The 27,975-nt window shown below is 36.0% G+C and overlaps 1 protein-coding gene across 4 annotated transcripts in view; it reads right to left on the bottom strand.

Moving 5' to 3' along the window:
• The window catches only part of PRDM6 (PR/SET domain 6), an 89,907-nt gene that overhangs the window by 48,745 nt on the left and 13,187 nt on the right, over positions 1-27,975 (bottom strand). For all 4 annotated transcript variants that reach the window (XM_087886011.1, XM_034409968.3, XM_087886009.1 and 1 more), the window contains one exon: positions 22,319-22,626. In XM_087886011.1, the coding sequence (XP_087742137.1) occupies positions 22,319-22,626 (308 nt within the window). The remainder of the gene's footprint in view (positions 1-22,318; positions 22,627-27,975) is intronic.

Raw genomic sequence — 27,975 nt, 5'->3', positions numbered from 1 at the left:
ATGCTCAGAAATGTCTGTTCCTCTAATAATCAGCATTATCTATAGGGTATGAACACATCATAGCCATGGAATTTTTTTATATTGCAGCTAAAGCATAATCTTCTTAGCTGATAGTGACAGCACTATCTTGTCTTTCCTGGAGTCTAAGCCACTGAAAGTATGACACAGACACAAAAAACAAAGTTCGCATTTACAATTTCATCGTCATTTGTGCATTATCCCTTTTTAAAAAAGCTTTAACTATCCAAAAGAAATAGGCTGGTATCCAAAAGTTTCAGAAAATAATAGAAACGTTTATATAAAAATTTAAACTTTGGCGTATATCTTACTGCAACAAGCAATAGGTACGATGAGAAAGATTTCAAAAATTTACCATGTTTGTACAGGTAAAACTATGTGATCCCTGCATTTACTTATTTCAGACATCTGTAACCCATTCCCATTTCCTTGAATGTAATGCATTCACAAGATATGGATCAGGATTTGCTGGATATCATTATTACATGAACAAAGTAAGGCAACTGAGGTCTTTTTCTAGGACGCAAGGAGAAACTGCAAAGAACAGCTGAGGAAAGCAAAGAGAATTTTAGTTAGGCAAAACTATATGAGAAGCAAGTATCTCATTGAAAGTGAACCATTTCTTCCCGATCTCTAGATTATTTAAATAGTCCCAGTGTAAACTTTCAGGGTTCTGCCTTTTGGTTGCTGTTATTTCACTGCTACCTTTGTAATAGAAATTACCTCAGTTATTTGCTTAGGCCTGATTCAAGCATTGTAGTTAATGGCTTTCAAGCAAGCCAGAATTCAGAAACAAACTTTAAACTATGATTCAAACAGATTAAATATAATTTAAGTGTGAAAGATTTATAGAAGGGGACATTATTAGTATATTGTACCGTATGTCTAGGAATAATTAATAAATAATTAATTCCAGTAGAAACATTAAGCATCTATTTAAGCTGTGAGACATATATTAATGTTGCTACAAATATTTCAGTCTTGGTTATATCCCACTACACTTATATTAAGTCGATACTTAAACAATACTTCTCATTTTAATTTAAATGTATTTATAATATTATGTTCAATTATTAAAAGTGCCAATTATAACATGTTACCTAATTCTTTAAAAACCCAAATGAAAATAAATCATCAACACATTTCATGAAAGCAACCAAATTGTTTCTAACCAAGAATTTTCTGGCTCAAGTGCATCTCTATTTTCCACAAAATTCAGTAAGGATTCAATACGTAAACAAAAGAAAAATATTAAAACAAGAAATAGATTTCAGGTTTAACACAACTGAGATCATACTCAGATTAGACTACATCAGTGGTGAAATCCTCTGTGGTTTGCCACCGGTTTGCTGCCCATGCATGCATGGTACGCGCCAAAAGCACGCTGCATGTGCACGCATGCACAGTATGTGCCAGACACATAGTGCACACACATGTGTAGTGCACACCAAATGCACACTGGGTGCGCATGCATGCACAGTGCACACTAAGCACGTGCTTTGCACGGAAAAAGGAGCCTTTTGAAGGTAAGTAGAACAGAGGGGGGGGGAACAGCTGTGCTGTGCGATTTAGATTCACTAATATAAATTGTGTGGCACAGCTGATCATTGGAAATACTGGTTCAGGCGAACTAGTAGCTTTTATTACTACCGGTTCACCCCTGGACTACATTACAATGAACTTTTTCACATCTTAAAATAAATTGCATCTGTATAATCTGTATAATACATTTTCTCTTTATTAGACACAGTACTAGATTACCAGAAGAACATGAAATATAGACAAATCATATATCCATCTATATCTGAGTATGCTATCAGTTGAATATATATATTAAACAGCTTTAATTCCTTTAATTTAATATCTATCACTCCCTAAAGATGTATGTGACTACATCCTTCAGAGCTGTAGCCATTTTAACCTTGTTGCTTATGGAATTCTACCAAATGTAATCTTGTAATGTTTGGAGAGTCTATGGCTGGAGAAAGCTGCGTTAGAATATAGCAATATATTATAAGAATATCATAGAGAATGAAATATTTTATACGCCTACTCAGAAATAAATTCTGTGATATCATTCATAGGAAAGTACAGTACAAGAAGGCAATCCACAGAAAGCATATTACCAGAGTGTTTTGTTTTAATCTATTTTCTCCCAATGGTACTATAAAGTATTGTGAAGCATGACATTTTGAGTTACAATTCATATAAGCTACTACAGTACTAAACTCACATTAAGTCAAAAGAATTAAAAAGCTAAAGGTGCAGCACAAGGAAAAAGGCACTGATTCCATATAATACCAGGTCATGTTTCTATTCTATTTATAACTCACATACAGTGAGAGAACGGAATCCTATTGATCATAAGTTGATACTGTCATTGGTTATTTTAAAATAGAATAGTTAATAGGACTTTTGACACCAGTTACTGGACACCCTATCGGTCTATCCAATTTTCATCTTTTATTAATCCTACTGAATTAACGGTAAAATATTTAAAGAGCAATCTTGTATCGCCTGAATGTAAGCATTTGTGCCTATCTCAAAGGTGCTTTTTCAAAAGCCAACCAAACTGTTTTTTTCTTGTGGAAGAAGAAGAAAATGTTCCACTTCTCATCCAAGAAGCTTCATCAGTTCTGATGAATGAGAAACAATGAGAAACAAAACCTTTTCTTCTTCTTCCTCAAGAAAAAAGCAATCCAGTTGCCTTTTGAAAAAGCACCTATGACCTGAATGACTGAGAATCTTCACAGGCATTTGTGCCTATGCACAAGGATCATTCTCATTAGGAAATGTACAAAACTGTGCAATGGCTAAATCTGGTTTTCCTGGGGCTAGGATAATTGATAACTGTATGCTAAAATTTCTATTGATGTTGATACATTTGCCACGCAGCCAATGTGATTCACCCTGGCCTGATGTTATACTGCATCTTTTATAGCCGTAGACGGAAAAGAGCTACTGTATGTAGGTAAATGAAAAACCATTGCAGGCCTCCAAGGAATACCTGGCATGTCAATCAGCTATTTGGTTGCTTGTAGAGCAGTGGATGTGCTGATGTCCGCAATCAATTGGAGGTGCTTGGCAACATGTCTTTAGAAGGGGTTGAAGATAATTTCTCAACTTTAAAAAAAATAAATCAGTGGCATTCACAAGCCTTTCTGGAAGATCATGTGTTGTTAAGGCCTGCTCCACTGCATTTCAGTATTTTTCAAACATTGCAACTTTGACACAAGTTATTTCAATGACCACAGAAGTTTGCATTCAAAACAAATAATATCAAGGTCTGCTAAATTAAATTTTCACCATTCTTTGTTACAGATGCAGCAAGATGTGGCCAAGATACAAAAGGATCCTTCTGTTTTGGAAACTTTTTATCATATCAGAATTATCCATAAATATCCATATAATTATCCATAATTATCCTTAGTATATACCAAGGCAAATGAAATTAAAAATCCAAGATAAAAGCAAATACAGTTAACTCATTTCTACCATCCCTATTCACTATACTTCTCCACTGCTTTCTAGCATTGAAACTGTTCTTGCTTCAACTATAAACAAGGTGGGTTTTTTTTTTCCAGTTTTTGCCTACCTTCTCAACTTATCCTCTCTTCTGTCCTTATTTGTTTTGCAATTCAGGTCTCTTTCACAGTAATAAGTTGTGACTAAAAGGGATGGAAAGAGTTTTCTGCATATTCAAAAAGAAACTTCTTTCTTTGGCCAGTTTTTCTCATGGGTTTTCATACAGGTATTAACCACATGCCTTAGGTTTCCAACTTTAGCTAGCCAACTCTGTTTTGATGTAGCACCAGTTTACCAAAGAATAACTAAGGCTTTCATATCAGTAGCCTTTAAAGACGATGGGGAACAGAATTTGACTTAAATAGATGTAATATTTGTAGGGCAGTTTCACATGTTGTTGAAAAGTGGTTCTTAATGTTAGAGGTATGCTCTCACTGAATGCTATAGTTAGTATATATACAGCACTTAGTACCATTTATCTTAAGTTTGTTTCCTAGAATCCCATTTTCTTAGCCTAGTTGTAAAATGTATTGGAAGGACTGAAGTGGTTTAATCCAGACAAGTTTACTGAAATGAAAATATGTATGTGTGTGTGTTTGTGTGAATGTGTGTATATGTTTGTATATGTGTGTGTGTGTGTGTAATTATTATTTTTATTATAATACATACACACAATAAACAAAACCAAATTACATACACTGCAATTGAACTGTTTAAAAATATTATGCAATCTAAGTCATAACTCAGATACATCTTATTTATACAGTAGCTATTATTTAAGTGATTCATATCATGTAAGTTGAGAATAAGTCTTTTTGCTGTTGTGCACTACATCACAACATTATAAAATATGATTAATTGGGACTATAAAAATAATGCAGGCATTATTAAGAGTTCAGTATCATGCTGCCAATTCCTTTATTTTTAAATATGTGTAGGCTAGAGTCTAATGCATTTTTTCCAAGCATAAATTACCAAGACTAGCAAAAACTAGGTTTGTGTTTTATATAATGGGGTTATGATCAGCTTTATTTTTGTAATTCCATAACTGAAAATAAAATTATTAGAAAAAGATATAAGCATGCGCCAAACTCTTCAAGATGGCAAACTCAGAAAATAAGAACCACTTGGCTTTCTAGAAATATGTATATTGGTATATTGAAAGATTATTAAAACAGTTTTCCTGCTTAATTTATATCTACAATAATATAATTAAAGTACAGTCAGTCGCAGCATCCTTTTTGCCCGCTCCCCTCTTCCTGGTGATTTTTTTTTTGATAATCCTATATTCTTGTACTTCCAGGGCTGGCTAGAAATTCCATCACACTATGCCTTTCAGATACATTCCTAATTTGATTTAAAAAATTGTATGGCACTTTCTCTTTAGCTAAGGCAAGCATTTTCATAAACTCTAATAAGAACATTGAAAAATGATGCAGAGTAAGATACTGAATAAAAAATAGAGCCTAAATAAAAGTTAATGTAAATGCACACCTAACTACAGTATATAAGAAGCTACTTAATCTTGATTATTTGTCTATGTAGCCAATATTATTTTTTCTGACAGCCAATGTTTGTCGGCCACGCGGGTAAACCAGATAGGAATCACAACCAGATGAGCTAATTCTTCTTTATTGTAATGTTAGATTGACAGAATCTTGTAATGCTAAAGTACATTTCTCCCTCCTGTCTACTTTACTGCTGAAAAACTAGAGAGGATCTCTTCCAAGCCTTTTACCCCTGCCACTGTCCAGTTGCAGGCTATGCTCTCTCTTATCTGATGTTTCCCAAGGCAGCATCTCCTCTTGCTCCATCTTCCAAGGTCTTTTCCACATATCATCATATAACCCTCCCCTTCAGATGCATTCTCCCCTCCTGAGTTCACAGGAGACAATAATTGTGGGTTGTGAGAAGGAAATGTAGCTGTATCATTCCCCTTAGTAATTCCCAGAGATCACATGAAATGTCCTGTAACTCAGCTATGCTTATTGCTGCCATTAGGAATCTGATGCTCTCTCTCCCCATGTGGCCATATGCCTGATGTGGAAGGAGCTGGGTCATTTTCCATGCCCACTATCTGATTTCTTGTTATATTCAAGGTGCCCTCTACCCCGCAGAAGTAGTCTTCATGCTCATATTGACCAGGACCAAACTCCTGAAAGACCCGTAGTTATTGAGGATTGGATTTGTTAGGTGTTGGTCATGAAAGCAGTGCCACAATTATGGTGCATGCACACCCAATTTCTGCCTCCCATATCCTCTCTGGGTAGCCTTTCCAATGTATTAAGTATTCAACCTGCTTCCACCTCATCATTTTCCTCCCACCTATTGGAGGAGGGGCATTGTTTGTGAATACAGATTGCAACTGTTTGTGAACTTGCCCTGCTGTAAGTGATGCTGGTGCCATTTAGAAGAAGGGAATGAGAAAGTCCCCTTTGCTCAACTTACATATGGATCATGCAGCCGATTCACAAGATGATGGGCACTTGTGAGGAGGTAGTTACATTGAGAATTACAAACTCTGTGTGATTTTGGTTACCTGAAAAGGAGCCAAGCAGTGCAAAATTGATCCTGCTGTTACTGCCTGTCCATCACTCATCTTGAATATCAAAGGGTGTTCTAGAGCTTGAATAGGCAACTTCAGTTTCTGTATTGCTTCTATATCTATGAAATTAGTGGTTGCCCTGAGTATACAAAAGCAGAAAATTTCACCTTCTGCCTGGAATCTAAAGTAACTATAATAAAAGTAATTAAATATGCTTGCCTAAAGTTGGTTGTCTGAGCTTTCCTTAAATGGTGGTGTGCCCCCCTTCAGAGCTCCTGGGAGCTGGGCCAACAAAGTTTCCCTGCTCTGCTTCTTTGAGGTAAACTGGGCACTTGCTGGATACATGCTCTGTTGATTTACAAGTTCTGCATCTCATTGTGTCAGATGCTGGTGCTTTTACTAGGCATGATCTGGCCATGTGTCCATGGGCCCTGCAGTATAAATGCTGCCCCAATACCTTCTTCATTGCTTCTCTCCTGATGATAGGGATTTCTTGGTTGTTCTGATTTGTATGAGTTCTCCTGCAAGGCATCCAAGATGCCATTATTATGGGTAGTATGTGGAAGTCAGGCTGTAGGTTCTGTTCCCCTTATAGTTCCTTCCCCGCCTTAACTCCTCCAATTGGGCATCTATTTTGCATACCTCTGATATAATGCAGAGTATTTGAGGTGCCTTGCCTCATCAGCTTGTCTCTTAGGTGCTCAGCCAACCCTTGTCTGAACTGGTAAATCCAGACTAAGTCATTCTACCCTACATCACCATAAAATGTCAGAAATAAATGACCTTACTCTTCTTGTTTTTGGACCTTACAACTAGCAGTGATTCTCTAAATGGGATCCCCAAAGTATCTTCTAAGTTTATGCATAAAGTCCTGATACTTGTCCAGCATTAGATTGTTTCCTTCAATGAATGGTAGTGCCTATGTACTTGCTTCTTCCTTGAGCAAACTCAGCACAAAATTCACTTTGTGTGATCAGCGGGAAACTCCACCAGTCTACATGCCATAAACATTTTACATTGAGAGGTAAATGTCTGGAATTGATCCTGGTCCCTCTGAAATTCTCCAGCAAACTCCTGTAGGAACACAAAAGTATTGACTGAGCTGCAGGTTGTTGTGCTACTGCAGGTTGGGGTAAATCCTGCCCCAGTTGTTGCATTAGTTGTATCATGACATTCTGCATTCTACATTCATTTACTGCAAGTGTTCCAACAATGCTGTTGCGAAACATTCAGCAGTAGAAAAATTCCTTGAAGATGGAGTCCATTCCTGAAATTCTTCCCTTTGGTAAGTAAGAGACTTGCAAGATTGATGTTGGCCTCATGAGGTAAGCCAGATAAGAATCACAACCAGATGAGCTAATTCTACTTTATTGTAATGCTACATTGAAAGATTCTTGCAAGATTGAAAGTATAATTCTCCCTCTTATCTCCTTTACTGCCCAAGAAACTAGGGAGAGTCTCTTTGGAGCATCTTCCCTCTCCCACTATCCAACTATGGACTATGCTATCTCCTACAGGACCATTCCTTTGGCAGTGTCTTTTTGCCTAGTCTTCCAAGACCTATCATAGATTCCATTACAATGGTTCTCCAGGGTCTCAACCAGAGCTCTTTCCATAACTCAGGAGTCTCCAAACTTGGTAACTTTAAGATTTGTGAACTTAAATTCCTAGAATTCCTCAGCCAGCACGGTAATTCTGAGGAATTCTGGGAGTTGAAATCTACAAGACATAAAGTTGCCAAGTTTGGAGACCCCTGCCATCACTAACTTCTGGTCTTTAAAGACAGCTTTCTCCAATTTACCAACTTCAAGATACCACCTCCATACTGAGTCAACATAGGAAGCAGGTTGTGGAAAGAGGAGTCATAGTTCAATCTATATGAATAGTATCAAATGGATTTCTGTTGACCAATCCTGGAAGTTCATCATATGCTAAACCACTAAGTTTAACATGATTCTATCATGTCAGTAAAAAAAAAACAAAGTTGAAATGAAAACAAAGATGAAACTATAACAAAGTCAGCATCAGAGTATAAGCATAGACCATGTCCAATGGAGTGTACCAAGACAAGGAGGCTTGGAAAAAAGAATAGAATAGAATAGAATAGAATAGAATAGAATAGAATAGAATAGAATAGAATAGAATAGAATAGAATAGAATAGAATAGAATAGAATAGAATAGAATAGAATTATTTACTGGCCAAGTGTGATTGGACACGCACACGGAATTTGTCTCCGGTGCATAAGCTCTCAGTGTATATACAAGCAACAAATAATAAAATCATGATTATAATCATAAAATACCCTCATTATAAATCATAAGATACAATACTCAGTGATAGTCACAGGATACTAAATAAGCAATCAACATAAATCATACTAGGATACTAAATAAAACAATAAAAAATTGCAAGATACAAGCCACAAAGTTATAGTCATAAGAAGTTAAGGAATGGGTAATAGAAAATATTAGGATAATAGTAATACAGCCCTACTAGCTAGTTTGGCACTGTTGTTGGAATTAGCTGTTTAGCAGAGTGATGGCATGTGGGGGGGAACTGCTTTTGTGTTTATTTTTTTTGGCGTGTAATGCCCTATAGCGTTGTCTTGAGGGAAGAAGTTGAAACAATGAAGAACATTGTTGAGTATGTTTAGCCCAGAGTAGATAAGACTATGGAGATAGTTCTCTTCAAATAGCCAAAGAGTGATCAATGGAATATGGGAAATAATTGTCCACCAGAAACAATGGATTTAAATTTTAGTGAACGTGGGAAACATTTCTTACTGTAAGAGCTGTTCAATAATGGAACAGACTGCCTTGGAAGTTGGTGGATAACTATTTTTTAAGTATTCTGTGGTAACAGTTTTCTGCACTATGCAAAGGGTTGAACCAGATGATCTCCAAGGTGAATTCTAGCTTTTACATTCTATGGTGCTTTGTTCATCAGGGTGACAAAAACAAAATTCAGCCAATATACATTCATCAAAATATGTTGACCAATCACACACACAGAGCTCTCTTTTTAAGAAGGCAACTGCTGGATGATGAAATTGCCACCATGATGATACTGTTACTGGTCTAAGCATAAAACCCCTTTCCCATCCCTCATGTAGAAGAGAGACAAACCATTAAAAACAAACCAAAAACTTGGCACTTTGTTTTATTTTATTTTTAATCCTCCAAAGTAACCAGCAATTAGTCAACCCACAGAAGATTCTGCAGAGACTAAAGATCCCAATGACACCACTTCCTTTGAAATACAGGAGGACAAAGTGGATAAACAAGTGGACAACCCTTCAGCTGACTGTGTTGAGGGATACACACAGTCCCATGAAGGACGGAGTCCAAGCCCATCTCAATCAAATTACTTGCCTATCTTCCTGACTTGGACCTGACTGAAGAGAGATGTTGCAATCAATTTACTAAGTGTTGGCACTTTAGATTTCAGTTCAAATAAGCATTTGGACTATATCAGCTTGCGTCGATTGGAATAAGCAATTGCATTTATTTAGAATACTTCCTCAGCATGAGATGCTGGTGATGACATGGCTCAACCCCTTTCTGAACACTGCACACTATAAACCTGTTATTGCTGACTTCATAGGTTGCTGTTTAATGTCTGACTTTTGTGAGCTTGTGCATTTATAAAAAGAAAAGGTTTGTATCTTAGGCCTTTTCCTAATTGCATCTAACCATAGTACAAACATGCCCTGACAACATCATTTTTCAGCTGTGTCCCCAGGATGTTGCCTTCATCTTGTTCCAAGCCCAAGAGTGAAACAGACGTAAGTTGTCCTTAGCATTTCCCCCCTCGTTCTAACGCCAACCAAGCACAGCCTCAATATATACAAAAATTGTTAGGCTTTGTCAGCTATTACTTTGAAAAGAAATCAAGTGATGGGTTTCAGTACAGACAAGAAAGGCAGATGAGGGGCGGGGAGAACTTTAGTTTCAATGATTCAAGGGTGGCTGGAGAACATTTTACCTCAACAGCGTGAAAAAAACAAAAAACTATGGTGTATTTCAATGTCATCCTTCCCTCAAATTTTTAAGATGTGCTTTGCAGTTCCAAGAACTGAGTTATACACTGCAAAATTGCACATCTAACGTCATGCCCTAATGTGCCTGAGCTCAATGACCATTTTTGTCTGAGGCACCTAGAACAATTTGTTATTTTCAGATAGAAAAATAAGGAAAATAATGAAAAGGCAAATGGGCTTCCTGGAAGAAGAAAAACCATAAGCATTCAGAAGCAAGTGACTCTGACTTTTCAAAAGTTTTGATATATTTGGCAAGGGATGTGTAACTATTCCTATAAATACAGCATTCAAAAATGGATACTGTGAGAAGTCTTAATTTCTAATTTGGAGGTACAGAATTAGCTTTGCCTAGAAATCATTCTTAGATCTTTTTCCATAGAAGACCACCCACAGCACCTAAGTGGGCAAAACTAACTGATGCATTTCAATGAAAAATAATCACATACTATGCATGTTTAATTACATATTTTCAGAATATTATATCAGTCCTAGTGTTAAAAAAACCAACAGTTCAAATAATTGTTAGCAACCGCTGATTATATAACCAGTTGCTTACAGTTTATAATATTAGCCTACCCACCAGATAATGGGACTGCCAAATGAAGGATTAGTAGATACATAAACTTTGCCAAAACCACAATTACAGCAATGGTCCATATAATCACTATAAACAATATGTAACTTGGCATACATTTTGCAATAAAAACATTTGTTATGTCTAATATATTCTTTTTTAAAAATCAAGAATTCCAGAAAATATATGTACTTTTATATTTGTTGATAATATCTAGGTAGTTAGAGGTACCTAGGTACCGATAATTATTGCTTCGGGAATGAAAAACTTAACTGAAGCTATTATTTTAGATTTTAGATTTTTCAGAGTGTAAAGTTTCCATACCATATGCTTTCCATGCTGCAGCTCAAAAGAGAATGTTTAAGGAAACCTGAAACAATTGCAGCAGTCTAGCATGTTATATGGAAAATACTTTTGCAATCCTAAAACTATCACAGAGGCAGGTTGATTATCTTCCTTAGCCTGCCTCCTTTCTTTCCTTCCTTCTGCTTTCTATACACTGCTTGTATAAGTCTCTGCAGTTTTTTCGATAAAATTTCTCAGCCTGGTTTGCTTCCTTAGGGCTGAGAAGGATTATCTGACATAAGGTCAACCAGTTGAATTTATGTCTAAAACAGGACTAGAACTCACCCTGTCCAGGTTTCTACCCTGATACCTTACTACTACAGCTAACTGGTTCTTTTGCTTAATGTGGCCACCTCTAGATGTCAACCTCCAGGCCTACCAGTGTTGACTGGGAATCCTAAAGCTTGTAGTCCCAACACAAATGACGGATAAGCAGGTAAATGTTTACTGCCGTAATGCATTGTATAAAAATTATTTATCTCTCAATAGAAGATCACAAACAGAATAAGCTGTATAGAGCGCAGTAAATGTCTAAGACTATCAGGTCTTAAAAATAAGAGGCAAAGAAAAAAAGAGCTTCTGGTTATCATGACTAGTCTATAATTAGCATATGAGTCTTCTTTAAAGATAAGCCATCTTTTACATTAAGGCACTTGGGTGCATGATTGACCTTGAGTGGACAGAAGCATCTTATTTTAGTGAACAAAGGATATAGATATTCAAGTGCAGGCCTCTTGTCAATTATCATTGTTAGAATCTGCCTATGCCACACTTGGACAATCAATTTTGTAAATGGTTGCAATAATCAAGGAAATTGCCTAATTTATAAATCCTCCCATACAGCATTTTAATGGATTCTTACATTTTCATGCTGATGCCTTCAAAGTTAAATGAATTGTTGTCCAAACTGTCATTGCACAAAATGATAGAAACATTCAGTCTTGTAAGTTACTGTATCTCATGGATATTCAAACCCTCAAAACATAATCACTCATTAGTGAATTACACGATAGCCTTCCATTACAGAACTGCAGCGTGACCAAAGAGCTTGTTTCCTGCCAAAGAAAGCTTTGATAAAACTAGAGGAACAACAGCATTGATGGTTGGAAAGTATTAAACTTTATTGAAGTGGAATAAAAAAATCAGATGACGACATTGCTAAAATATTATTATTTTTTTATTTCCTTCTTCCTAAGCCTCAAATTGAATGAAAGCATGAATGGTAGCTTTTCTCCACCGTTAGCCTAACAGATGATTTTGTTATCATAAAGCAAATGTTGCTTTCTAGATAATAAAATAAAATTAAAAGAGACACTTTGGATATTGTATATGGTAAAATATTGCCCTATGGTGTAGAGAGTTTTCCTTTAAATAAAGGGAACCCTCAAATTAAATCACAACTGGTACCTCTTTCTCTTACTGATCATTAAATCTGCACATTCTACATATTTAGACATGGTTATACACAGATTGCTATTCTTCGTTAAATCTTAAGCAATTGATTTGAGTCAATGTTGGGCTGTCAGTATTTTACTTACTGCTCAATCTCACTAACCTGACATTTATGGTTTACTGATTGGCCTCTGTCAGTGATGGTGGCTGTAAATTCACTTTGAAAAGCTTTGTGTTAACAGCCTTCAGCCAGGCTCCGAGAAGGGTACGAGCAGGCAGCTGACAATTGCTCGACCTTCTGCCCTTATTACAGTGAGTAAATCAGGCTTTGAGCTATTAAGCTGGAGCCTGAGGCCTACACAAAAAGGATTGACATGACTAAAGGTCAACCTCTGTCACACATGTGTAACAATTTGGATAATGGAATTCTCTAAGTTATTGGGGAGGGGGAGGGAGAAAGATGGCCATGACTTAGAAATGGAGCAAATGCTGGCTGTAATTCCATGCTTCTTTGCAGGAAAGGGAGACTGGCGTAATAGTTATTCCAAAGCAGCCATATTTAAATTCAAGTGGGAAAAAATCCTCAGGACCCGAAACAACACTGGGTGAGAATGAGCAGTGGCAACTCTACAATATTTCTAGCACGACAGATTCTATATGACAACCCAGCACAGGAATAGGAATTTTTAATCTGCTCATACTATTGTTATCATGCCAATATCAGATATATAATCAGCTTTGGCTACATTAATATTAATATCACAGAATGTTACTATGTTGTGTTTGGTGTGGAAAAAAGCACTATGGCTTTAATAAGATCTGCTTCTAAATCAAGTCTCAGGTTTTTCAGACAAAACAGTTCACAAATTACAGATCAGTGAAGTGGAGGAGTAGAAATAAACTAGAGAGCTGTTGACTTTACATATTTAAAAACTACTGTATTAGATTACATTAGACTAGACTAGACTAGACTAGACTAGATCAGATTGATAGATGATGGATGGATGGATGGATGGATGGATGGATGGATGGATGGATCGACAGATAGACAGAAAGATAGACAGACAGATAGCTATTATAACCTTTAAAAAAATTCATTACTACCCGTGTTTCCCTGAAAATAAGACCCGGTCTTTTTTTTTTAAGCCCCAAAATAAGCACCAGGTCTTATTTTGGAGTGATGTCTTACACACCGCAAGTGGTGGCACCAGTGCAATGCACCATGTGGCATCCGACCGCAAGCAGACACAGAAGAAGTCAGACAGCAACATGACAGGTGTAGGGGCATGGGAGGCCAATCTAAGATAAGCAGGTGAGGGGAGCATGGGGTAGCTCCACACTGTAGCTTGATCTTTACTCATGCACCTCACCCCACCTCGTACAACCAGATGGTGGGATGGAGTGGGCAAGGTCTTAACTAGGGCTTATTTTAGGGGTAGAGCTTAGGCGCACACATAAAAATCAAGCTAGGGCTTATTTTTGGCATAGGTCGTATTTCAGGGAAATATGGTATGTATAACAATATTGATGCAACTAAAATATGATCCAAGCTGAGATGCAGAGATATAACAGGCCAATCCTAAAAATCTGTAATCAGAAGTGCAATTGTGTGGAAAGATTTTTATTTCCAAATAATTGTATGCATGGGAGGGACAAACATTCTAACTGGATGACTATTTTTGTAACCTGTTCTGACACAATACATACGATGCAATTGCCATACCACACCATACAAAAGAAAGCTTATGTGTAACGTATCATTTTAACACTTAAAAATGTACTTCTTTTGATTCATATGAAACAAATGTAAATAAGTTATATCTTATTAATAAGATATAAGAGTAGTGCTTTTATTCCTTGTTTTGCCTGTTTCTAATGATAAATGACTCTAAAGTCTTTTTTTTTCCTGATCACAAAAGTAAAAAAAGACATTCAAGGATATATTGGTGATTGTTATACTGACAGCAGATTAAATTTCTATCACCATGTTCTATGAATTTGTATGAATCAACAACTCATACACAATATTGCAAACAGAGACATATAGAATACATTCTAAGAAATCTTTGTTGTGATTTGGTGTTGGTACATAAGTGCCTATAATTGATTAGGGCACAAAAGTCACTTTCTGGGAGATAAGAATGCAACAGGAGGCAGAAATATTTCCTCTCTGATATTAATGTTATTATTTTGTATGTAAATTTGCTGTTTTAAGTCTGGCTTACTCCTGATTATAGAGGTTTGCTTATTTCTGTAGTCATTATGCATGTTATTCAATTAAATATTTAGTAATTGAATAGAAACTTGTGATGATGGTGGTGGTGATGATGATTTTATCTATTAAATTTATTTGCTGCTCATCTCATTTCAAAGTGATTCATCAAAGATACAAATGATGTTAGCAATCAGTCAATTATCTAACATGTTTATCCTAAGAAAGTTAATGCACACTTCTAAGCAAGGTGAACACAGAATAGACATATACGAACTGAATATATGAAATTTATTTTATCAAAACTTATTTTGTTGGCTTGAGGTAAGTAGTATATGGTCCGCAACTCTTCTAAAACTAGTGATGAATGTCAGTGAATCTGACAGCGTTAAGGATTAAAAAACAAACTGACAGTCTGTTTGATCTAGAGGTAAAGGCTAGAAATCAGGCTAGACTATGAATTATAGTCCTTCCTTAGGTATGAAAGTCAGCTGGGTTGTTGCTTGAGTTATATATAAAAATAATATAGGTGGAATAAAAAATATTTTAAAAATACACACTTCATTACTGAATGCATGTACTGTATCTGGACTGGCACTTTCTAAATACATTTTAACAATAGTCATCTATTTGTGTACACACACACACACACACACACACACACACACACACGTGCACAAGAATTATAGCTGCAGTTTTGCTGACATTTATTTGGAACAAACCCTAGTGAAAACAATTGCCAACCAAAACAATGGAGGAATAACTTAGGACTCTTGCCAAGAAGACTTTTCTAAGTAAATATGCTTTGTAAGTCAGATGTGTTCCATTACATTTCACATAAGCAAGAGAATTAAGATGTTGAGATAGGGGTTTAATATCCTAATCCAATCCCTAAACTAGTTGAGAAGCAAATAGCTGTATATTATTCTGGTTTACTGCTAATTTCATATAGTAACACCAATCGTTTTAGCATTCCTTGTGCATTTTAACTATTTTTTTCCATTCTATCATATTCAAATGAAAGATTGAATCACATATCTCCTTTAGCAAGATTAACTAAAGGTGCAAAATATTCATATATTTAATTTAGCATAATTTATAAACAGCCTATCAAAACTACTTTTCCTAAGCGTCCTAACAGCTACTAAAAAGGTATCTATGGAATTTAAAAAGAAGGCACATTCTTCTGGCACATTCTGAACTTGCATTCAGTACCAGAATTTTTCAGAAACTATTCCACTTCTGGTTACCTTCTAACTTTCATATCATTCTAGGTATGGTAAATCATATAAACACAACTGTAAAACAATTGAAATTTTCTGTTCTACAATGAATCACTAGATCTATCTTCGGCCCATCCTACAAGCTCCTTTTCACTTGATATTGCAGGCTGAGATCCAACATTATTTCGAAGGCAAAATTATCCAGATTTCATCACCCATGATATATTTGAAACAGAGGTGACAAGCAATCAAGAAATACAGAAGGATTATTGAGTAATATAATATTCACCTTAATATAGTTTGAATTGATTAATTCAAAGTATAACTTTATTATATGTTATTTATAATATTTATAAATATTTATTAGTTATACATTAATTTATGCCATCCTTTCCTGCGTCTAAAACATAGACTAAAAGGCAGTTCAAGTGTATTTATCTCTACATTTGTAACTTAGTCTATAATGCAGGGAGATAGAGGATAGGGATTCTATCTTTCCATGGTTTTCACAATTTTTAAAAACTACTTGTGAGATTCCAAGTATAATTAGACTATCTTGGAATTCCTGAAATATGCTGATTGCAGATTTCATAAGATTTAAAAATAATCTCTTCTATTAGTGCAAGACACTTCAAAACCTGGGCAGAGCCCGACAACTAAGACCAGGGTAAAACTAATTTTGCATTAAACTAAATTAAATATAGCTAAATAGCTTTTCCCATTTGTCATATTAAAGACTATAATTTGATGCAAGACCCAATTCAGATAATGGTTTTAAATGTAGTGGAAGAAATGTGAAGACACATTTATTTTCAGATTAGCAAATGAGTGTCTGGACTATTTCCTTCCAGCATACTTAAAATGTTCTCTTTATCTTCAACTTACCTTTGTTGCATTTTAGTTTCCTTTGACATCAAAGGAATTTAGCATAGTTCTAGCAGACAAGTACATTGATCTTAATAGGATTTAAGCACAAATAACTTTCTAAGAACTGAGAACATCCTTTCAAAGTTGTGATGTTAAACTTACATCCTAGAAATTTAACTGCTATTAAATCTAAATGACAAAAATGTTATATCATTGCAGTAGAAGGATCTTGTTGGCTGTCAAATCATACATATATTTAAACAGAAATAAAACCTATTGATGTTAATGAATCTCCTTCCCAGATAAGTATGAATGGGATTGCAAATTGAATCTATTTCTAAAGAATAAATACATTACTTTTTTCAGTCATGTTTTCAACAATCCTAAATAGCATAAGCATGCCTTATATTTCTGATTATTAAACAAAACTTCAAAAACAATATAGGTATTGGAAATCTTTCAATCTAATAGTAATCCTCAGTAAATCAGTAAAGTCATAGTCATAGAGAAGGAAACATTCACTTGTTATTTGTATGTAAAATCTGAGAAGAATTTGCAGACAGAACATGTAGGAATTAATCCTTTGATAGATCAGTTAAAGAGAAGTAGCATTTATTTCAGTTCTATGTCCCACATAGCTATACAGTTTCCACTACATGAAGAAGGGAGAGAAGGCGGATAGGGGCATAATTTGCCATTCACAGGTCTTCAGATTTAAAGTTTGAAAAACTTCAGTAATGAGACTTTGCAAACCTTTTAAATGTCTATATTATATTCCCATGGAATTTAAAGTGCGCCTTCTATGCATTCCTTGAGTCTGGTCTTATTACAATTTGATGTTAAACAGAAAGTAGAAACCTTGTGCAACTAGATTAATTTATCTCTGGGGAACAAAAACATTAATAACTGAGATAATGTTTTCATACATGTTGGAAGTTAGTGCAGATTCCTTTTTTACTAGAAACACTAAGAAAAATATCTCATCCTCATCTATAACATCTAATTTTTGGAAAAGTTTATTTGCAAGAATACTAGGAAAGAATTGGTTCCATTAACTTAAAACAAACACATTAGAAATAATAACTGATTTTCAAAGGAATCAATCCCTGTATGAAGATTTCCTTGCGAACTTCAGTGCTATTTTTTCTGTTAAATAAATAAATCAGAGCTTATTGTCTTTGCGTAAAATGTATCAATTCTTTTTCCCAGCTAAAAATGGGCCAATGGAAAATTAAAAGAATCACAACAGAAATGAATCATATTCTTGGCTTCCTAAAGAAATTGTTTTTTCCCTGTGCTATAAAAAAAAAAAATCACTTGGCTGATTGATAAAAGACTGTACAATTTCCCAATGAACACCCATAGGTGTCAGGCCATCTTGTGAGGTAATGGAATGGTGTTTAATTTACTTCAAACTGCCATATATTGAACTGTATGGATTACACACAAAGCAAACATTAAATGTGTGGCAGGAACTCTTGCCCAGACAAGCCAAAAAATGTGTCTACAGCGTCCAACTATACATCAAATGCAATAATCCTGATATTTGCCAAAGTAAAACAAATAAAAGAGTGCTACATCTGCACTAGGGCTTAAGTGCCTCTGCACTAATCCTTCATTGGTTTTCTAATCATGTTAAAAATTATTTGAAGACCATTAAGAATCAGACGTTTCAGGACAAGTGAAAAGAAGGAAGGGTAAGAAACTGGATTCTTCATTTGCAAAACATTTTGCTGGTTTTTAAGTAGATGTTACTGTAAATTTAATTGATACGGCCTAAGTATAATTGACCATTTTTATGATGGCTGTAAGTCGAATCATGCAATTGTAAATCAAGTCACATAGTTGAATGCGCCAATCCAGGTTAATCAATGTTGACTTCTGCTAGACTCTGCCATAAAAGTCTCAAATTGCAATCACATGACCACAAGATAATGCAATCTGTCATAAATGTAAGCCAGCTGTCAAGCACCTAAATTGCAATCATGTAACCATGGAGTGGGACAATGTTTGTAAGTTCGAATTTGAGTCATAACTGACTTTTTCCTGAGGCCATCATTAATTAATTCATTATTAATTAATTAATTAATTAATTCATCATCCAGGCCCCGTGCGGGCCTGAATGGGGAGAAATAGGCTCCGACTCAACCCTTCCAAGACCAAGTGGCTGTGGCTTCTGGCATCCTGATATAGCCAGCTGGTGCCATCGCTGGTTATTGGGGGCAAATCATTGGCCCCCACAGAAAGGGCTCGCAACTTGGGCGTCCTCCTGGATACACGGCTGTCTTTAGAAGAGCATATGACAGCCGTGGCCAGGGGGGCTTTTTATCAGGTTCACCTGATACGCCAGTTGCGTCCCTTTCTAGATCGGGACTCCCTACGCACGATCACTCAAGCATTCGTCACTTCCTGTCTGGACTACTGCAATGCTCTCTACATGGGGCTTCCCTTGGGGTGCACCCGGAGGCTCCAGTTGGTCCAGAATGCGGCCGCGCAGGGGATTATGGGAGTGACGGGGCGCTCCCATGTGACACCTCTCCTGCGCGAGCTGCACTGGCTTCCTGTGGTCTTCAGGGTGCGTTTCAAAGTGTTTGTGACCACCTTTAAAGCGCTCCATGGCTTAGGACCGGGGTATTTACGAGACCGCCTTCTGCCGCCAATAGCCTTCCACCGGCCAGTACGCTCCCACAGAGAGGGCCTCCTCAGGATGCCGTCGGCCAGACAATGTCGGCTGGCGACCCCCAGGGGGAGAGCCTTCTCTGTGGCGGCACCTGCCCTCTGGAATGACCTACCCCCAGAGATACGCACGATACCAGACCTCTGGACTTTTCGTCGGGCCCTGAAAACACATCTTTTTCACCTAGCCGGGCTGGCTTGATCCCATCCCTTCGGTTTTAATTTGTAATTGGTTTTAATCTGGGTTGTTTTAAATGGATAGCCAAAATTATTTAATGTTTTTAAACTGCTTTTAAATTTTATATGTTATGTTTTACCATGGCTGTTCACCGCCCTGAATCCTGTTGGAGAAGGGCGGTATACAAATTAAATAAATAAATAAATAAATAAATTTGAACCATTGTTAAGCAATGGTTATAGGTCGAGGACTACCTGTATTAATTGCAAGAAATTACAATTATTTTGTCATCAATTTCATGTATACTATATGCCTGTAGACTACTTTCACATTCCCATTATTTACCTGTCTTTTCTCCAAATCCTCTTTAGACCCATTACAATTCAATGTTCAGTGTCTGCAATTCACAAAGTGTAGCCTTGAGCATTCTTGATACTATATTATTTTCTTTCTAAATATGTTAAAATGGCAAATATCCTGGCTCAATAATACTTCAATACAGATGTTATCTAGCTTTATCAATCCAATCTTCATACATGCATGCATACAGACATACATACCCTGTTTTCCCCAAAATAAGACATCCCCTGATAATAAGCCCAATTGGGCTTTTGAACGCATGGCAATAAGGCCAAGTGCTTATTTCAGAATTCAAAAAAATATAAGACAGGGTCTTAATTTTGGGAAAACACGGTACATACATACATACATATATTCTTTAAAACAAGAATACTAAATATAAAGTAAGGAAGAAAAAACAAAAAGAAATAAATCAAGAAAAAAGCAAAAAGTGCAAGAAAAAAAAAGTTGAAAAAGAGAAAAGAAAAAAGATATACCAAGTGGCTTCAAATATTCCTCACAGCAATTACAAGTATAAATATATTTTAATCTCCCTAAATCATGTTAATCTTCCTTCTCTAATCTATCCTATCTCATCATCAAAACCATAAGTCACAAGCTCATTTTTTCATGTTTACCCAAAAAAATCTATAGAAGGCAACAGTCACCAATAATGTAAATAATGTCTTTTCTCTAACCAAAGAAGTCAATTTATCCATTTCAGTAAGAGCTCTCAACTTCACCAACCATTCTCTCAGTGCGTAATCTCAAATCCAAGCTTCTTTTCCGCCATCCAATACTACACTGCCTGATTGTTTGACTGATTCTTTTCTTGAATGTTATATTGCCATAACAAATTAAGACAACCAAGACTTAACCCTTTACATTTCCTTCTAAGCCTTTATATTCAATTACTGCATTATATTGTATCCTACTAACTGTATGTATAGCCTTAAATGTACCCATTTCCCCCTTCTCTTTAGTTTATTTACGGTAAATCTATATTTAAGATATGGATTTCTTTCTACAGAGTGTAGCAAATGCAGTACTTTTTCTCATTCTCTCCCCACAATTCTGATTCACTCATTGACCATCTCCCATATCATTACCATGTTCTCTCTTTGATTGTCACACCTTATGTCTTTCATTTTTATTAACTTCAAAAGACACTCAACTTTAATACTTGCACTAGCTTTTTCCTCTTCTAACCCAAATTTTTATTGCATACAATGTAATGTGTATGCCAATGAATGAATGGCAAAACAGTTAACCCATAAGCTTCTTTGTTTCTTCCGTCAATTAATGAGCATTGATGATATTCTGAAAAAAACCACCTCCAATTGAAATTCCCACAGGGCTTTTTGGAGAATATGCCTAGAAAGTATATTAGCACTTTCCTTTGCTTTCAGTGATATGTAGTTTTGGTATGCTTTTATTGAATTTATCCCAACCTTCACAATGATATTATCATCATATGGAAAAGCTAAAATGTTCAGATAGGAACACAGAGATTTTATTTTCATTATACTAGAAGCAGTGTTGTGATTATGCTCCCAGGGCTGCATGAAATTTAGTCACAATCTAAAACAAAACTATGATCTAATTTCAATGAATTCCAATGAATTAACAGAGCCACACATTCCCTTGCACCTTTTGAAGCCTTCCTTCATATGACATTTGTGGCTGCTTTGCTTCTTTAGACATTTTGTCTAGCAGGAAGATTTAATGTTGGTTTACTAGTCAGAATCAAAATATGGTTTAACCTAGGATACAAAACTGTGGTTTAAAGTCCCTGCACTAAAATTCCAGAATGCTACATCAAAATGCTACATCAAGGCAAGAGGAAGAATTTACAGCTTCCTAAAACACAGTTTAAGAATTTGAAACTATCATCTGGAAAAAAAAAAGCTTTTAAAAATCACAGTGCATGTAAACCAAATCAACATGCTTTGTCAACCAGTAAAACATTGTACTTAACAGTATGCGTAACAGCTAACAGAGAAATTGCTTAAATAAATGTAGCTTTTATAGGACACCAGATTTGGCTCAAAATCCAGATGACTGCCAAATGGCACAGTGTTTTCTGGTACCTGTCTGCTGCCATCTAGTGGTTGTCCAGATTTTGTAGGGCTTGCTTTCAAATATTTTTCACTTTTAGAAAAGACCATAAAAAGGCCTGATTTCTTCTCCCTGCTCAAAAGCTTTACACAAAGTGTTGTTTTTTAAAACTATGACAACTGTCAGAAGCTCACTTGTTCCATGCTACTACTGTTAGTACACATACTGAAATCCACCAAGGATGGACAGTGAAGACAAATAAAACCAACATGAAACTCATGAAACGAAACCCAAACTCCCATTTGGATTTTAAACTGTGACTTACTTCCCAGAGGTGCTGAGTATTTCTGGCTCCTCCTGTTTGTACCTTTTCTGGCAGAAGGAGAACTCCCTGGAAAGGCCCAATCCAAGTGCCTTGTTGAATCCTCTGGGCTGCGCAGATGCCATAGGCCAAGCCAGGAACAGTGCTCGTGCACAGACATACTTCTCGTGGCAGATCCCGAAGCCACTCCGGGATCTCAGGGGGAGGAGCTGCCGCTGCTGCACTACTAGTTCCCACCAGGCGGCGCAAAGAGTGCAGAGGTCCATGCATGGGACATTCTCCATTTCGGTTATCGGCACACATGTCACACCCTGTGCAGAAAAAGAGAATGGCAAATGCTAAAGGGCAGTTTGGCCAATAAGAATTCATCCATTACATTTTAGACCCAAAATCATAGGGAATACATAGTAATAGATTTGTTGTGCACTCTTGCTTGGAGAACTGATAAATAAAGCACATTAAAAGAGTTTGCCCAAACATCTTATCCCAAAATGTGATAGCGACCACTGTTCAAAACGGGCCTGGACTGAGCAGAGAAAAAGGCAGGGGTGAAATCCAGCAGGTTCTGACACGTTCTGGAGAACCAGTAGCAGAAATTTTGAGCAGTTTGAAGAACCAGTAGCGGAAATTTTGAGTAGTTCGGAGAACCGGCAAATACCACCTCTGGCTGGCCCAAGAGTGGGGAGGGAATGGGGATTTTTCAGTATCCTTCCCCTGCCATGCCCACCAAGCCATACCCACAGAACCGGTAGTAAAAAAAAATTGGATTTCACCACTGGAGAAATGCAACCAAGTCCACAGCATGCATTCCCACACATAGTGGAGCATTTATCTAGGATGGCATACGGCAAGCAGGTGGCAAGTTGAGGCATGGACAAGTAGTATAGAAAGCTGTTCAAGGTCAGGAGCCTGCTATGCTTAGATATGATACAAAATATGGCTGTCACTTGCAGTGACAGAGGGGCCAATTGCCCCTCCTTTACTCAAAGAGTAAAAATACTGGACTAACTTTGCATCTAAACCAATTTATATGAGAGGTAGTTCTATTGACTGGAATGAGATTTATTTTCTAGGAAGCATACACTGCACAGCACTGCATCTTACTATCTTCCAACTGATTTGTGGATTAAAACTGAAGAGGTTTATTTTAACGAAGCATTCAACATCAAGGCCTGGTTGGCACGTGTAAATCAAGATTTATTATGTCCATCATAATACACAAACCATGATTTATATGGGACAAAGAATCACCCAAATTAAAGCTTTCCACGCCCTGGGTTGCTTTAACAATTTTTGTATTATGTTTGACTCTGAAATGTTGCATTACTAATTTGCATGTACCCAAAGGTATGAAATTACATTTCTCCCCATTACTATTTCAGTTATGTTGGATTACAGTTAATATCTAATAAAGGATAGATATTATGCCACAAAACAAAGACTTTTTAATATTGAGGTGGTCTTCAAAATGACTGCCCTAAAAGGCTACTGTTAAATGATTTTTTAAAACCATATGAAACCCTTTTATAATTCTCTCAGGCACTATATCCTCCAAAGCTGGTAGAACTATAGTTTTGCTAATTTATTATATTATGATTTTACTGTATGTGCTGTCATTATTATTCCTATTATTGATTTTGTATTGGCTTTTCTAGAATAGATTTCTATTAATTTGCAAGCTACACAAAGAGCTACGGTTATTGGATGTCTTGGAAAGCAACAAATTAATAATTTTATTAATACAAAACACTGCTGAAACAAATGGGCAACATCTTTATGTTGCATTAAATTTTTAACTGATAATCTTGAATAAAGAGGGCTTTATAAAGTTTTTTTTTTTCTATTTCAAATAAATAGTTTCCATGTTCTTTATATATTTTAAGTTCTGGACTTCCAAGAACATTGCTTATTCATAGAAATATATTTTGCAAATAAATAAAAATCAACTTCTTTGAATTAACTACTGTCCCTAGCATATTTGGGACATTGAAACACAATGAAAGGTTTCAAATGCTGTTCCAGAAATATATTCAAAAAGTAATGCCTGTTTTTTATTATTTACACAGCAATTCCTTTCACTCCAATAATTTTGCATCATATACATCTAGCAGCTAAAAATAAAACAAAAATATTCACCAGTTGGTTGGGGATTTGGTGGTCTAAACCATAAATTTGGAATAAGAATGCATCCTGGAACCACAAGTAATAAACCTAGTAGAATTGACACAGTTTTCTTTCCTCCTGTGTCAAATAAATTTTAGTCAAGTTTAATGTTTCAGAAAGCACAAAAATCCTTTCTATCCAACACGGTTATCAATTATACAACTAAAATCTACCCTCTATTCTGCTGTTGCTAAACTAGCAGCTACTATTTAGTTTCAAAATCATTTTCCAATAAATTGCTCAAAAGGTGAATATAAATTTCATTTTCTTTACATTATCTACAACCTTGCATCTTCAAATCTGTCATATTACAACTCCATCATTCCCAGCCAACCTTAAGTAACTTAAGGGTGGTTGGGAATAAACTTGCACATTTGCAAAGACCCAGGTTAAGAAGCATATTATAGATCTAGAAAAACATATACATTATACATTGCAATTTGAATAATCCTATAAAAATAGGTTGTTTGAAAACAGTAATAAGCTCTTGGGTTTTTTATGTCATTTTAGTTTCACATCCCTAAAATCCTGGTGGTCTCAAGTTGAAAAGTACGAACGCAGAACCTTCTTAGGTACACAAAAATAGGTGTGGAATGCGATGGATCCCAACAGAAAATTCATTTGAAGAGGTTCATGTTTTTCAATCAGTATATTTATTATCCAAATACTCAGTCAGATCAATTTCAAGTGCAACATTCATGACCCCCAAGCTCTGAAACCATTTACATCTATCCATAGTGCAAACAAACCCTTGCAACATTTTTTTCCCATCATGTCCTCATCAATGCTATCATCATGTTCCATTCTAGGAGGGAGACAGGTTTGATTCATCCTCACCTGCCAGCATTGAAGAAGTATTTTCGTCCTTCATTTGACATGGTCAAGGGCAAGCTCAAAGTGTGTAAAACTTGTTAGTCTTTGGAAGGAATTCAGGTATTGGACAGATAGGGAAAGGACAGGATCCAGCAGTGGAGACAACTACTTCATTTTGGTACAGTTTTCTGCTGACTCAAGGATAAGTAGATAGCAGCAGTGTGGGATTCTGCCGGTTATACTCAGTTAACTAGTAGCTGTGGCTGTGGGAGGCTCCGCCCACCCACCCGGATGTCATCACATCCTATTTTTGACACTCCACGCATGCGCAGAAGGTCCTGTGCATGTGCGGAGGTGGCGCGCGCACTCACATTTGCGAACCAGTAGCTAAGGTAAGTGAGTACCACCCCTGGAGGGCAGTATAAGTTGGTGGTAAGGAAAGACCCATAAACCAGAGTGCTTACAAAAGATGGATTCTTAATTCTAGAACTCAAAATATATTTTCTTGGCCATTCTGTCCTTTCCCGCTTAATAGAATTATTCAAACAGCAAAATAAAATGAAGTGATTGGCTTTCATAAATTTCCATAACTGGGGCCCATGACTTCACAAAAAAAGCCTTGTTAAGCATTTAAACTACAGCTTGGTGGGTCTGACATCCTACACATCCTGTAGCCAACTGGAGGATGGGAGGAACAGGGAAAGATTAAACGGTCAAGGTTGTAGATTGTACCCATTCCAACCTAATTCATTACATTTATATGTAATGTAGGAAAATTTATATAGGAAAAAAAATTATGATTATACAAGCATTTAACTTTGCTATACCTAATAATTATCATTCCACTTCACAAATAAGTTTCATGTATAACGCTCTTTACATGTTGAACTACTTGAAGTTAGTTTAATTGTTGGCTTTGATGAACTTTAAATCTATTTAAATTCCAGACCAAGAAAGTATACTTCTATCCTCAAGGCCTCGTACCACTGATTCTTTAGGACAATTTTCAATCCACATAGATCAAGACTGTTCAATCTTAACTACTCTCCCTGAATGGAATATGAACAGGCAAAATAAATCCTGAAGCAAATGATACACAGAACAGCAAGCAGAGCTATGGAAGGTCCCAACCTTCTTTTCACTAGTATACAACAGCTCTATTGTCACTGCTGTCTGTTACCTTACATAGGTAAAAACATTTAGCCATCGGAAAGCCTTCTCTCTTGCCGGATGCCATGTTCTCTTCTCTCACAGTATTGGATGATAAATAAAGAAAAGTACCCTTGGGTTTGCACTTGTGATTCTGGAAAGGAGGAAGCTACAGAACTTGTTCTATTTATTGCTCTTTTTTCGGAAACATTTGAACCAGATTCATACTACCCTTGGTCAGTAGATATCCCAATTACCCAGATTCAGCCTATGTCCAGTGGCTGCTCATAGACAAACTACCTTTTGTGCATGTAACCAGGTTTTATGCAGCAGCATGGAAGATCCGTCAAACCCTGATGGGACAATCTTCCCGCCTGCAATTTAATTATAGATGTAATTATAATTTACATATATTTTAGATATTTTCACTTGTAATTATAAGCGTTCTTGTATCTAATGTTAGTTACAATTTATATTAAATATTATAGATGTTAGATAGTTTTATAAATGTATTCTAACTTTGTCTTAAACGACTTCATTATCTACTAAGATAAATATAACTGACCAAGATAATAATTGCAGTATATGCAAGTAAATACGTTCCCGAATGCAACAGAATCTACACATCTATTCAGAAACAGAATTGCAGGTTTGATTTTTTTAAAGAAAAAGAGCTAACAACCTTTTAAAGGCTTTATTCTCATTATTCAGCAATAAGTCAGATAATTCAGCTAGCTAACATTTCTCCTTATTATATTCATAGAACTGTTCATTCAAATATGACCCGCCCCATGTGTTTTGTAATAATTTTACATAAGATGTGACTTGGATTGAATTAGATTTTTTTATACAATTAAAGAACGTTAAAATGACCAAAAACAGGATAGAAACTTGGTATGTCTCAAGATATAGAATACGTATAGTCAAGATTTCAGTAACATTTCAGTGCAGACCCTTGATTCTAGAATAATTTGTTCCCTGCTGACAATCTTTTAGATGTGTAACCTCCTCCCAGCTTCCTGATTATTAATGGCTCTCTTGGAGACACCATGTCTACCAAGCAGCTTCAATTAAAGGAAGCCAAAGCATCTTTTTGTTTTTTACTCTAACCATACAGTTTCAGGATCAAACTCTTATATTTAACATATAGTATCGCTCACATTTATGCACATGTGGTCTTCAAAACATCATATAAACATACAGTTCTGAGATGGTTATACATACTCGTTCTAAACACAGTTTTGGGAACTTTTTTCTGAAGTGCTGCCCAAAAAGTAAAGATCAGCATTACAAATTAGGGAGAACAAATTGTAGACTACATGCCAAGAAGTATTTTCCATTGCTAGGAATAGATTTTACCTGGACAATTATGGAATTGAACTGTTCTGTTTTATATTTAAAAAATTATCTGCTTAACTACTCAGTACCATTCTTTCTTTATGTTTTCCACTATTCATAATAAGGTACCATAAACAGAAAGACATTATTGTTGTGGCCATATTTAATATTCTATTATAAATTATTACAAATGTTTT

The sequence above is a fragment of the Pantherophis guttatus genome, chromosome 2 (assembly GCF_059756535.1).
Source record: "Pantherophis guttatus breed Tessera chromosome 2, ASM5975653v1, whole genome shotgun sequence".
NCBI lineage: Eukaryota > Metazoa > Chordata > Lepidosauria > Squamata > Colubridae > Pantherophis > Pantherophis guttatus.
This window is presented reverse-complemented; position numbering and strand designations above follow the sequence as displayed.